The sequence below is a fragment of the Dryobates pubescens genome, chromosome 8 (genome assembly GCF_014839835.1).
Source record: "Dryobates pubescens isolate bDryPub1 chromosome 8, bDryPub1.pri, whole genome shotgun sequence".
Classification (NCBI taxonomy): domain Eukaryota; kingdom Metazoa; phylum Chordata; class Aves; order Piciformes; family Picidae; genus Dryobates; species Dryobates pubescens.
In genome coordinates this window covers 9158188-9171831 of record NC_071619.1, presented here as the reverse complement: position 1 = coordinate 9171831, position 13644 = coordinate 9158188, and the positions used below count along the sequence as shown (strand labels likewise).

Below are 13644 nucleotides of genomic sequence, written 5' to 3'. Positions count from 1 at the left end.
AATGGGCTGCCTGGGGAGGTGGTGGAGTCGCCATCACTGGAGGTTTTTAGGAGAAGACTTGATGGGGTGCTTGATGCCATGGGTTAGATGTTTGGGTGCTGTTGGATTGGTTGATGGGTTGGACGCGATGATCTTGAAGGTCTCTTCCAACCTGGTTTATTCTATGTATTCTATGTTATATGTATTTGCTAGCTTTAGTATTCTCATATTCACAAAAGAAAAAGCTTTCTACCTCTCACTTGTAGTTTCCATGAAACATCCACTTGTTCTCCCTGGACACAGGTTGGACCAAAGCAATTCGACATGCACTGCAGTATGGAGTTAAACAAGCATATACAACTAGGAAACCAGCCCAGAAGAGTTTCAAAGTACTAGACTTGATTCAAATGCACTTTAAATTCCCTGAGAAAGTTCCTGTTGGTATGTCCTGCTGACTTCTTGGGATGCATTTAATTCCCTGAACTCTGATCTAATTGGAGGTTCTGAGGTTAAGATGCAATAAACCTCATAGGACACTGCAGACTTTGGATGTTTTAAGTTGCAGCAACTTACTAAGCCATGCAGAAGCCATCAATGAGGTTACCCAATAATTGGCATTTATTGAATGCTGATGGAAACACATCAGAGTGCTAAAGCTTTTAGGTATCTGCTTCACAGCCCATGCAAACTGAGGTCTGCAGCTCTGGGGCTGCTTCTGCCAAAGAACCACACACTATTGTCATTTAGACTTGTTCAAGTATAGTCATAACAGTAATTTCATAGAATCAGAGAATGATCTGGGTTGGAAGGGACTTCCAAAGGTCATGTAGTCCTACCCACTATGCAGTAAGCAGGGGCATCCTCAACTAGATCAGGATGCCCAGAGCCCTGTCAAGCCTCACCTTGACTACTTCCAGGAATGGGGCCCTAAACACCTCCCTGGGCAATCTGAATTCCTTTTGTGCGTGCTCATCAAGTTAAAGCACCTCGGAAATAACCCTCAGCTTTCTTCCTACCTACCCCTCAATAACTCCTCTCACATTCTTAGATATGAGCCACATCAGATGGTGTTCTGGTTTTATTTCAGTTCACAAGCAACTGTTATTAGCATGATGTCCCCAGTGCATTCAACTCATTTGCTAAAAAAGTGGCAGGAAACACACTTTAACCATGAGATATTTAAAGGAATCTGCCTCGCATACATACTTTAAAGCCAGAAGGAACCACTAGAATCATCACAGTCTGTTCTCCTCCTAGCAGATGCTGTAGAATCTTTACCACTGAACTCAAGTAGTATAGAGAATTATTCAGGCCAATGACTGATGGCTGAATTGGATTGTATTATCCGGAAAGGCATCCTATCTTAAGTCCAAGGGATGATGAATATACCACTTCACTTAGTTTGTCCTCAAGGTTAATTTCCTTCTCTGTTTAAAAATAGGATCTCTCTATTTGCAGAGGTATCCTGCATTTGCTTTCTGTTGTGTTGTAAATTTATTAGGTAGGTTCATAACTGTTGAGATAACTGCATTAAATAAAAGCATTTTTGCTTGAAAAGTGTATTGTATTAGAATGAGAACAGAACAGAAAAGCCTTATGAGAGTAGAAATTAGGAAAGAGTGTCAGAATTTTCAATTATTATTGTTTATCATCCACTCTGTATTAATACCTATGGCTCCACATGAATTTAGAATAGATAGAATAGCATAGCATAGCATAGAATAGAATAGACCTGGTAGGTAGAGACCTTCAAGATCATCATGTCCAACCTGCCATCCAACACCACCTAATCAACTAAACCATGCAACCAAGCACCCTATCAAGTTTCCTAAACACTTCCAATGATGGTGACTCCACCACCTCCCCAGGCAGCCCATTCCAATGGCCAATCACTCCGTGCAAAATTTCTTCCTATCATCCAGCCAAAACCTCCCCTGGTGCAGCTTGAGACTGTGTCCTCTTGTTCTGGTGCTGGTTGCCTGGGAGAAGAGACCAGCCCCCACCTGGCTACAACCTCCCTTCAGGTAGTTGCTGACAGGCACTTTATTTTAAGAAGCAAACTGGAGACAGACTGGAGAGTATAGTCAAAATAAATGACAGAGAAGAGAAGGGAGAGGTGAGTCATCTCAAAGAGATTTGTTCAACACCACAGAGATCAGCAGCAGACCTAGTGATATGAAGTACATCTCTTTATTCCTAATCCAGTGAACTGTCCAACCCTGATGGAAAGGAAAAACTGCAATTTTTTCACTGAAGTAGGATAACTGGGGTTATGTAGAGCACAAAAAATTTGCAGAGAAACAACAGATCTACCCATAGCTATAAGTATGCATTCAAGGATTGCAAAGCAGCAGAAGTTCTCTAGGAGATGGGCTGCTGATGTTTATACAGATGGATAAGCAAGGACATATTGATTTGCCTAAAGATGAGTGAGTCAGTGGTAAAGAGCACAGTGATTACTGCTCAAGAGCCTTTCCTTTTGTGTCATTGATCACACTCCTGGCTCAGAAGGGTATCCTCCTCTCTGGACTGCCAGACTCTTACTGGGCTTTGCTAGTTGATACTTCCTTTTTCTTTTTCATTTCCTATTAGAGAAAAGACTATAAGAGATTCTTCCCACTTTATGCACATTATGCTTAGTGAGGTGTGTAAAAGACTTGATGGATACTCTAGGAAAGCATATTTTGTGACCTAGTTTGTACACTGGCTTATGGCCAATGAAAAAACCCCAAAGATACAATCTTACACCATTACTCTTCTTACTGAGACAATGGTGAGGAACTGATTGCATGAGAAGAAAGGAGGAGAAGTCCTAATAAAATAACAGCCAGAAAAATAGTTTTGATATCCCTTCCTTGTTCATTTTCAGTATGCTGGTTGTGACCAAATCCTTCTCAACTTTCCTAGAGATAAAAAGGAATATTTGGAAATAGCTGCATGTAAGATGTGTTACACTGCTCTGGCATGGGGTTTAGGCTAGATGATCTTTCAAGGTCCCTTCCAACCTCTGACATTCTGTGATACTGTGAGGACATCCAACATATGTCTGTGCTTAAGGTCTTCACACAAATGGCATGCACAACCCTAGGTACAAATGTGGATATTTTTGTGCATGACTCATTGCTTGTTTAGAAACGACTACATGGAAAGTTTTTAAACAGGATCTATTGTTTGCAAGGCCTTTGTGTGGAAGGCTCTTTCCATCCCTGGCATAAGTGTTGGCAGTCCAGAATCACAGAATGGTCCAGGCCAGAAGGGACTTCCAAAGGTCACCCAGTCTGACCTCCCCACAGTCATCAGGAACTCCTCCAACTAGACCAGAACACAGAATTAACCAGATTGGAAAAGACCTTTGAGATTATCAAGTCCAATCTATCATCCAACACTATCTAGTCAGCTAAACCATTGCAGCAAGTGCCTCATTCAGTCTCTTTTTCAACACCTCCATTGATTGTGACTCCACCACCTCCCTGGGTAACCCATTCCAATGGCCAGTCACTCTTTCTGGGAAGAATTTCTTCCTCACATCCAGCCTAAACCTCCCCTGGTGCAGTTTGAAACTGTGTCCTCTTGTTCTGTTGCTGCTTGTCTGGGAGAAGAGACCAACCCCCACCTGGCTACAACTAGCCTTCAGGAAGATGTACATGACAATAAGGTCTCCCTTGAGCCTCCTCTTCTCCAGGCTAAGCAACCCCAGCTCCCTCAGCCTCTCCTCATAGGACTTGTGCTCCAAACCCCTCCCCGGCTTTGTTGCCCTTCTCTGAACACATTCCAGCAACTCAACATCTTTCTTGTACTGAGGGGCCCAGAACTGGACACAGTACTCAAGGTGTGGCCTAACCAGTGCTAAGTACAGGGACAGAATGACCTCCCAGCTCCTGCTGGCCACACTACTCCTGATACAGGCCAGGATGCCACTGGCCTTCTTGGCCACCTGGGCACACTGCTGGCTCATGTTCAGCCTACTGACCAGGTTGCCCAGGGCCTTGTCGAGCCTCACCTTGAACAGAGAAGAGGGATTATCTATGAGTGCGCAGAAACTGCAACAGTGCAAAGGCTGGGAGAAACAAGTCTTCGTGTACGAATTCCTTATTACTTTTCATCTTCCACAATATGCATCAAAGAGAACCAAGTCAGCTGGAAAACTGGCGCAGTTGATTAGTGGTGCCCCAAATACTAACACAAACAGTGTAGACTGTTGCAGGAGTAATGCTGTAGGGAAAGAGGGAGTTATTCACATAGGCTAATGTTAGCTTTATGCAAACTAGCTCCCTGATTGTGTCTGCAGCCTGTCAAAAGAGATAGGCTCTTCTGGAGAATGATTCAAAGTGACTGAATGTTTACGACTCCAGAGTTTTTTTTCCTCTCCATTAATTTTGGTCAGGATTAGCCTTCCTCAGCTAACGTTCACCCAAATGAACAGTCCTCCAAATCACAGAATCAACCAGTGTGGTGGTTTGAGCCTTAACTGGGACTTAAGAGCTCAGAGGGGGGCGAGGCTGAGAATCCGCTCCCCCTCCTCCTTCCCAATAGAGAGCAAAAAGAAAGAGAAGGAGGAAATCCACCAAGAAATAATTTGGAGTCGGCTTGGAAATAGAGAGGTAAAGAATTTTCTTTAAACAATACACATATATATGTAGCAATAACAGGTAAGGTTCACAAGGGCAAGGAACAAGGATGGATGGGAGGGGAAAAAAAAACAAGAATACAAAACCAGTCTCACTGAAGAGGCGCAGAAGCAGCAGGGAGAAGGATCAGGCCTGACCATGTGGCAGAGAAGTAGGGAGCCACCAGCAGTACTTGTCCAAGCAAAGGCAGGGCCCAAGAGAGCTGCAGTATCCTCCTTCTTATAGCCTTGCTGGGCAGGGAGGGGGAGTGAGGGAGTGGAACAGACTAATTTAGTTTCCCAGGGGGAAAATACCCTCCAAGGAGGGCAAAAGCTCTCACAAGCCCTACCCCCCTGCTTCCAGGATGGGCATAGCCCATCACAACCAGGTAGGTTGTCATAGGATCAACCAGGTTGGAAAAGACCTCAGAGATCATCAAGTCCAACCTATTACCTAACACCTCATGAGAACTAAACCGTGGCTCCAAGTGCCACATCCAATCCCTTTTTGGACACCTCCAGGGATGGTGACTCCACCACCTGCCTGGGCAGCACATTCCAAAGGCAAATTACTCTTTCTGTGAACAACTTTCTCCTCATCTTGAGCCTAAAACTTCCCCTGGTGCAGCATTGTGGTTAAAAAACCACAACCAACCAACCAAATGATATTGATATTGCTGATATTAACAGTCATTTTGGTATTAAATTTGATATTATTTACATTTTATATTAACATAATTAAAAAAAAAAAACAACCTACAGGGCAATTTTTCATAAAATAAATCTGGAATTTATTCCTCCTTCTCTGGTCTATGTAGGCAGTGACTGTTACCAATGAAACTGAGAGGGTGTAAATAGAATAATTTAGGTTGAAAAGAACCTCTCTAGGTCCTTAAGTCTGATCCTTTTCCAAGCAGGGTATTAGGAAATGCATGCAAAACACTCCATCATATCTTAATCAGTGAATACTGACTACACCAATGGTAGATACTCTACTGTCAGACACAAGCATTAGACTAGACACATGAGGCTGAAGGTATTTTTAAGAGCTGGACTACTCTCTTGCACAGACATTTGCATTCTTATCTCTAAGTGGCTCCTCTGTCACCTTATGACCCATGACAAATACCTTTCTCTTCTACTTGAGTGCATGAGTGAATCTCCCTTACTGCAGGAAACTCAAGAAGATGACATGCTGTGATGACAGAAGATCTGTTGTCCCACAAGCATGAGAATCCTGATTTGCTAAACCAGAACTTCAGCTCTTCAGTCAAGTCTCAGTCCCTAACTCACAGATCTCCAGTGTGACATACAGTAAATAAAGGTAGACAAATGGCATCAGGTATCTGAGAATGACAAAAATGGGGGGAAAAAAAAACAACAGAAAACAAACAAACAAACAAAAAACCCACACCAAAAAACACCAAAGGAAAAAAAGAAAAGGAAATACAAACCTCTTAATTTACTAGTTCTATGTCGATAGACCTCCTTCAGTCAGAGGCACCTTGCATTTCAGGACTTTAAGCTAAGAGAGGAGAAGCATCAACAAGAACTCCATTTTAAATCTTTTCCAGGCTCTGTTTCAGCCTTTCAGTGCTTGAGTGCCCTTGCACATTTATTCCTGGCTGGGCAATTAGAACCCAACTACAACCCTGCACTTTGCCTGACTTGTGTTTCACATTTTCACCTGTACTTCGTCTCTCCAAATAGCTCTGTTATTTGTGGCTGATTACTAACCATTCCTCTCTGTGTCTAACCCATCTGAATAGATGTCTCCACATGAAATAGAGGTTCTTACACCCCACCCTCTGACTACACAGCAAACCACTTTTGAAGATTAGATAGTAATTCATAAGCAATACTGCCACACAATACAGCCACTCGTCCTACAAGCATGCTGATTAAACCCATGAGAACTCACACGTACAGGACTTCTGATAAGTTTTTGCCTCATGAGCAATGTGCTACTCTGTCTGAAGTTTCCTCATGATTTGTAACTCCTCTTGTATAGACAATGGAGAAGCAAACAGCAGTTCTGCAATTCTGTGGCAAGAATCAGCCATGTAATAACTGCACTTTCAGGCCGGACAATGAATGCAATCATGAAGCAATTAGTGCAGGCGGCAGATGGTTTGCTGCTCTTTTTTTCTGAAGACTGGCAGGAAAAAGTCATGACAATAAGGGACTGGTCTGGCAGCGGTGGTAATTCAAGCCTGCTGCCCAAGGCACAGACACAGGGGAAAGATATGTGCGCAAAAGCAACCAAGCCACTGAAGCTTAATGAGTTATTGCTCATTAGCTGAGCCCCAGTAATTAACCGCATTCACCCCCCCACATGACTGAAGAAACTGGGACATAAAATTATTTCAGCTAACACAGATTTCCCTGCCATTGAGTAAATCCCTATTCAGCTAAACAAAAAGAGATCTGTACTACTTATCATAGATTCAGTAGGCTGTGAGGAGATGGAGGAATGATGTTATGTGACCCATTTCCTGTTCACGACAACTGAGCAATGAGCGGCATGCACTGACTGTTGGCTTTGCCTTCATCAGTCCTGAATTGGGTGGGTAACTTTTGAGAACCAGAACAATCCAGAGCCAATGCAATTCCTGTCTCTCCAGCTCTTGCTCTATTCACTACCTGACACTCCTTGTCCCACCTGCTTCAATGACAAGATGTAAATGGACAGCATCAATGGTGTGTCTCACTAGAAGGATGTAAATGTGTTTTCTAGTTGAATCTCGCCTCCCTCCTGACTGTCAGCAGCAAAATTAAACGACTGCAGCAGTCCTCACTGGTCAAAATCCAACTTACTCCTTATGGCTCCCATTAAAAAAACCTTTGCAATCTCTTCAGTCAGTGGCATCGAAGTCACTGATATCAATATTTGAATTCCTTGCCATGCGGATATGTTTCCCTTGCTTACTCAGGTGCCTTAGCGTGCACATAGTGCCTGTAATCCAAAGAGTAATGTGCTCCACTTCCTTAAATATGGCCTTAGCACAAGATAGCAAAATAGCAGTTGGCAGTGTAATTTGTTCCAGACTACCCCACAGCTCCCATTGCAGTTATCTAAATACCTGCAGGACCTCTTAATTACTCTGAGAAAATTCTGCTTTAGATACACATGCATGAAACCAACGGCAGCAATCTACACCTAGCCACAGGCTGAACTTGACCCTTAGTTTGAGTTACATTTAATTTAGTCCAAACTAATTAATGCTCTTTGCCTGTTGGTTACCCTCTACAGTTCTTGGTCAAAGCTTGCTGAAGTCAGAAAATGTATCCATGAGACTTTAAAGCAGAAACAGGCCTGTGACTCATACCCTTAGAGAGGACTACCAAGATTCTGTTTTAGAGTTAACTGTTACAGATCTGCAGACCTTGTGCTACATTTTTTTTTTCTTTCTAGAAACTACAATACTGAATTACCAATAGCTATCCAGTTTGCTAATCAATGCCACAACACAAGGAGATTTTACCATACAGCTTGCAGCCCCCCTTACCTAAACCACCCCATACACACAACTCTTAACACCCTCCCCATATGTATTCAGGCTAATGCACAAAAGGACCCCTTGTTTTTATATGTGGATTGTTATTTAGAACTCCATAGAAGAAAAAGTAGGATTTTACTGTGAATAGAATAGAATAGAATAGAATAGAATAGAATAGAATAGAATAGACCAGACCAGGTTGGAAGAGACCTTCAAGATCATCATGTCCAACCTATCATCCAACACCACCCAACCAACTAAACCATGCAACCAAGCACCCTATCAAGTCTCCTCCTGAATACCACCAGTGATGGTGACTCCACCACCTCCTCAGGCAGCCCATTCCAATGGGCAATCACTCTCTCTGTGTAAAACTTCCTCCTAACCTCCAGCCTAAACCTCCCCTGGCACAGCCTGAGACTGTGTCCTTTTGTTCTGGTACTGGTTGCCTGCGAGAAGAGACCAACCTCTGCCTGTCTACAACCTCCCTTCAGGTAGTTGTAGACAGCAAGAAGGTCACCCCTGAGTCTCCTCTTCTCCAGGCTAAGCAACCCCAGCTCCCTCAGCCTCTCCTCATAGGGCTTGTGTTCCAAGCCCCTCACCAACTTTGTTGCCCTTCTCTGGACACGCTCCAGCAAGTCAACATCATTCCTAAACTATGTAATAGGGACAATAAACTTGACAGTAGCCATCTCACATAAATGAGATGATCATTACATGGTCATCTAATTTAGACTATGGACTCTAATTCTGGATTATTTCCTGAGCAGGCTGAATTTCACAACAGCTGGCATTACTTTTCTACTATATCCTACTTTTATTTGTGAATTTACCACTGAAAGTTTTATTGATCTGCATGTAATAAATTTCCTGTTACTAATACCCAGTAACTTTCATTTCTATGGGTCCTAAAAGACAGCAGAGACACTTCGCTTCAGTTTCCTATCAGGCCAGAGAACTTAACAGCCACAAGGGAAAGGGAACATTTTGACCTTGTCTGATTACACACTGAACAATCTGAAATAATTGAATCTGAATAGATTATATCTACAGTACAAGCTATAAATGTTGTGAGAGTGGTGAGTGACAAATATTGCATGCAATACACTCTACAGGAAGAATTAGGTCGGCATGATGCATTTGTCATTGTTGGGAAGGATAACAAGCTACAGTCCTGGACAGATAGTGGTTTGGACTTAAAATCAGAGAAATGAAATTTTATTCCAAAAATTCCAATAAAAGCATTTTCTGACCTTACACCTCTATTTTCTCAAGCTTACAGTATTCGTAACAAGAAGGTTAGTTTAAGCTAAAGGAAAATTTCACCTTTGATGTTTGTAAAATTAATTCAAAAACACAAATGGAAAACATCTGAAACATCACAGAATTCAAACCTTTATGTTGATATTTACATTACTGTACGACCTGAACAATTCAGCCAATATTTTGATTATTGATTAGATTCAGATCCTCATAGATTCATCAAATGAAAACCAAATAGAGGCCATTAAATTACTTTGCATTGAGCAATTTAGTTACTTTATGCATAAAGACTGGACTAGATAGTTAGATACCAAGACATTTCACTCTTTTAACCCTGCTGGGAACTCATTTTGATAATTTTGCAGTTTTCTTTGAAAACATCAAAATGTCAGGAGGTGAAATCTGCCATTTCTCATAGCTGTTTGCTCCAATGGTTGATTGCTTCATAGTTGAGATCATCCTAGCCATCAATTCTTTTTAGAAGATTTTTTTTTACTGGATAAAAATGCTTACTCATGTGTTTTGTTTTCTCCCATGGATATACTTATGCACAGCAATAAAGTTTCCTTCCAGTCTGCTTTTTGGGAAACTGACCAGATTGAGGTCTGTAAGGTCCTTCACTGGATGACAACTGACTTGTGACTGTCGAGGTGCCTGGTTTTCAAAGAGTTCTCACCATGAGGTCTCTTACAATTGCCTAGCTTTCAGCTGGCATAGATCTAATATTTTTTCTTAGTAGCTAGAACACCTCAGTGTTTTGGATTCATTATAGGAATTGATTTGAGAAGAATGTTGGTAATATACTGATGGTTTTAGTCATTGCTAGGAAATCAAGGACTTTTCAGCTTCCCATGTCTTTACAGTGTGCAGGTGCACAGGAAGCAGGGAAAGAGCATGGTCAGAGCAATGGACCCAAACTGGCTATTATAACATCCATACTCTACAATGTCACACTCAGTATATAGATGAGGGGAGTTGGGAAGCTGGAGGTCTTCCAGGATTGTGGGTTTGGGTTCTCTCTCCTCGAGGATTGCTATATAGGAACAGACTGAGGATTGGGCAGTGGGCGGTGAGTAAGGGCATTGTGCATCACCTGTTCATATACTCTACCATTACTACTATTAGTATTATTTCAATTATTAAATTGCTTTTATCTCATCCTACTACTCTTATTACCTCTATCTCTCAAATTCTCTCCCCTGAAAAGGAGTGGAAGATGAGGAAGTGAGCTGGCTTGGGTGCCAGCTGGGTTCAAACCATAAGAACAATCAAATTCCATTCTGCTGTCTCAAGTTGGACAGTAAAAATCAACACAATTCTCACAGCATATTTATTCAGCTGATGGATTACCCATACTGAAGGAACTGGATTTCAAAAGGAAATTGATGCATTGCTACTTTTCTCTTAGAAAATCAAAGACTACTTGAAAATATGCCAACCAGATTGGAACAAGGAATGTCCTTTACTGTCCTTGGAGATGGTGCTAGACTGAAGCAAGAGAATTATTAAACAAGTGGACAAAAAGTCTTACTGGAGGTTGTTGTCCCTACTGTGAAGGATCCTATCTGTCTTCTCTGCCCATGGATAGCAATATGATACTGCCAAAAGGACTGATGAATAAATGCAGACTGCCAGTCACAGAGCACAAGAACAAAGCAGGTACCCATGTCCTTTACTTTGCCCTTTATATTGAGGCTTACTCAGTGTTTCTTGCTTGGAAATACTAGTTTGTTATTTCCAAAGACAGTCCTGTATTACTCCAAAGACTGTCTCAAATGCTCTGCATTTAATTATACAGAGATTGAGAAACTCTAGGCTCTTCCTAAGCAAAGCAAAATGCTGCCACTGATTCTTACCTTCTGATCCTGGCTGTATGCTAAGATCCAATCTTCCTTCTTGGGATGAAAGAGTAGACTGTGGATGTAGAAGTTCAGACGGTACTTCTGATAGGTGGCCCCTTCATCAGAACTGATTAACAAGCTGCTCTCAACTTCTGGATCAGTCAGTAGCATAATCTATACAAAAGGGAAAGATGAAAATACAGTGGTGAAGAGGAGTCAAATGGAAAAGTAAGCAAGCAGCCCGGAACTTCATGAAAGCTCATCAAATATGTCTGTTACAAAATATTTCAATGTAATGTCAAAACTAAGCACAGCCAGTCTTTTAATACATAAACCCATGTATTTCAGCTATGTGTATTTTCACAACCCAACCTCAGAGGAAGGGTTTTGAGAAGAGGCAGTTTATTGGAGACAAACCTCTATGACAATGCAGCTTCCACATATATAAACACAAAACATATGGTCGAATAGGTAGAATTACTTTGCCACTAGTTAAACCAGATCTAAATAAAGCTATACTTAGGTTGCCAAAAATAAACAAACAAAGAAACAGGAAAACAAGCAAACAAACAACAACAAACACAAGCAAAACCCCAAACCCATAAATTTTTAACACCGGAAGGCAAACTTTCTAAGTTACTGACAGCCACAGTAGGCTGCTAGGTCTTCATGAATGATCTGTTGGAGGGGCAGATAAAAAGTCAGGTGTTAATTTAGAAAAAAAAAGAAAAAAGAGAGAGAGACCAAGAGAGAGGAGAGACACAGAAAATTATCTCTAATAGTGAGGTTTGTTAGACTCTGGCAGAATCTTCAGAGATGACAGTTTCATTGCCTGAAATGTTATAACCTGGCTGCCTGCAACAAGCAATCTTGCTTTGGCAGGAGAACACATTTGATAACGTCCTGGGTTATTTCCATCTCCAGCTTCTACAGTGCTGTGAATTACAGATTTGGTAGTGTATCAGAAATAATCTCTGCATAGTAAAGTTGTTTTCTATCTCTGTCCAAAGGTGACAGAGCAGCGACAGAAGCTATACAGCTTAGAGTTGAAGTACCTACTTCTCTCTGTTAACTGTGGTATTAATTGGTCTGCACTGCTGATGAATTAGAGAGAATAATGAGATACTTCTCTCATGTATCTTGGGATGAGAGAATATATAGGTCTGAGCAGCAGAAAGAGATCATTCTAGTGTACCAGCAAGCAACAAAGTAATATCCCTTGGGAGTAAGAATGAGGCACCATGAATGACAAACAATTCTGAAGAATATTTGCCTGGGAAGGTATTGGAGTCTTGAATCAGTAGCTTCTTTTGTTGTTTAAACACTGATTTACTCTTACACAAGACTGAAATGAAAGGATCCACATCTGGCATTTCTCAAAGCTAATTCCTATCTGGGTTTGGGCACTACAAAAATAACACACTCCATTTCCTTCCTTCTTTCTTTTTTTTCCTCTTTTATTTCAGCCCACAGAGTTAGATAAAACTTAACTCCCCCCCCCCCCCCCCCCAGTGAATTACAGGGTGCTATAAGTCTTGATAGATGCCAAATGCTAAAGAATTATTTGGATGTGAAGGTGTAAATACACATATAATCTATGCAGAAAATGTCTTTCATTATTGGATAACTGTCAAAGGCTTTTATCTATCTCTAGAAAACTCCTTGATATGACAGCAACTTGGCCTGTGACTTGGATGTTTGGGATACTTCAAAATCCCTGAACTTTAATATCTGTAAGTATTAAAACTCTATTTGCATTTGTGTTGTATTTGGCTGGGGATGTTATTTGCCTGGACTTCAGTATAATATTTGACACTACCTCCCACAGCACCCTCCTAGGGAAACTGGCTGCTCATGGCTTGGATGAGTGGACACTTCACTGGTAAAAAAAAAGGTTGAGTTGCCAGGCCCAAAGCATGGTGGTGAATGGAGTTAAATCCAGTTGTCAGCCAGGTACAAGTGGTGTTCCCCAGGACTCAGGTTTGGGGCTAGTCCTGTTTAATATCTTTATGTATGATCTGGGTGAGGGGATTTGTTGCATCCTCATTAAGTTTGCAGGTAACTCCAAACCCCTGTAAGGGATTCAGACAGGCTGGATAGATGGGCTGATATCAGTTGTATGAGATTCAACAAGGCCAAGTACTGGGACCAGCACTTTGGTCACAACAACTCCATACAATGCTACAGGCTTGGAGGAAAGTGACTAGTAAGCTCCCTGGCAGAAAAAGACCTGGGGGTACTGGTCAACAGCTGTCTGAACATGAGCCAGCAATGTGCCCAGGTGGCCGAAAAGGCCAACAGTATCCTGGGCTGTATCAGGAATAATGTGGCCATCAGGAGTAAGGGAGTGATCATAGCCCCATACTCAGCACTGGTGAGGCTGCACCTTGAATTCTGTGTTCAGGTTGGGGTCTTTCACCACAAGAAGGATATTGAGTTGCTGGAGTATGTCTAG

General features: G+C 41.8%; 1 protein-coding gene across 3 annotated transcripts in view; it reads right to left on the bottom strand.

The window, feature by feature from the left end:
• Positions 1–13644, bottom strand: part of SORCS1 (sortilin related VPS10 domain containing receptor 1) — a 320163-nt gene that overhangs the window by 113145 nt on the left and 193374 nt on the right. For all 3 annotated transcript variants that reach the window (XM_054163380.1, XM_054163381.1, XM_054163383.1), the window contains exon 4: positions 11205–11363. In XM_054163380.1, the coding sequence (XP_054019355.1) occupies positions 11205–11363 (159 nt within the window). The remainder of the gene's footprint in view (positions 1–11204; positions 11364–13644) is intronic.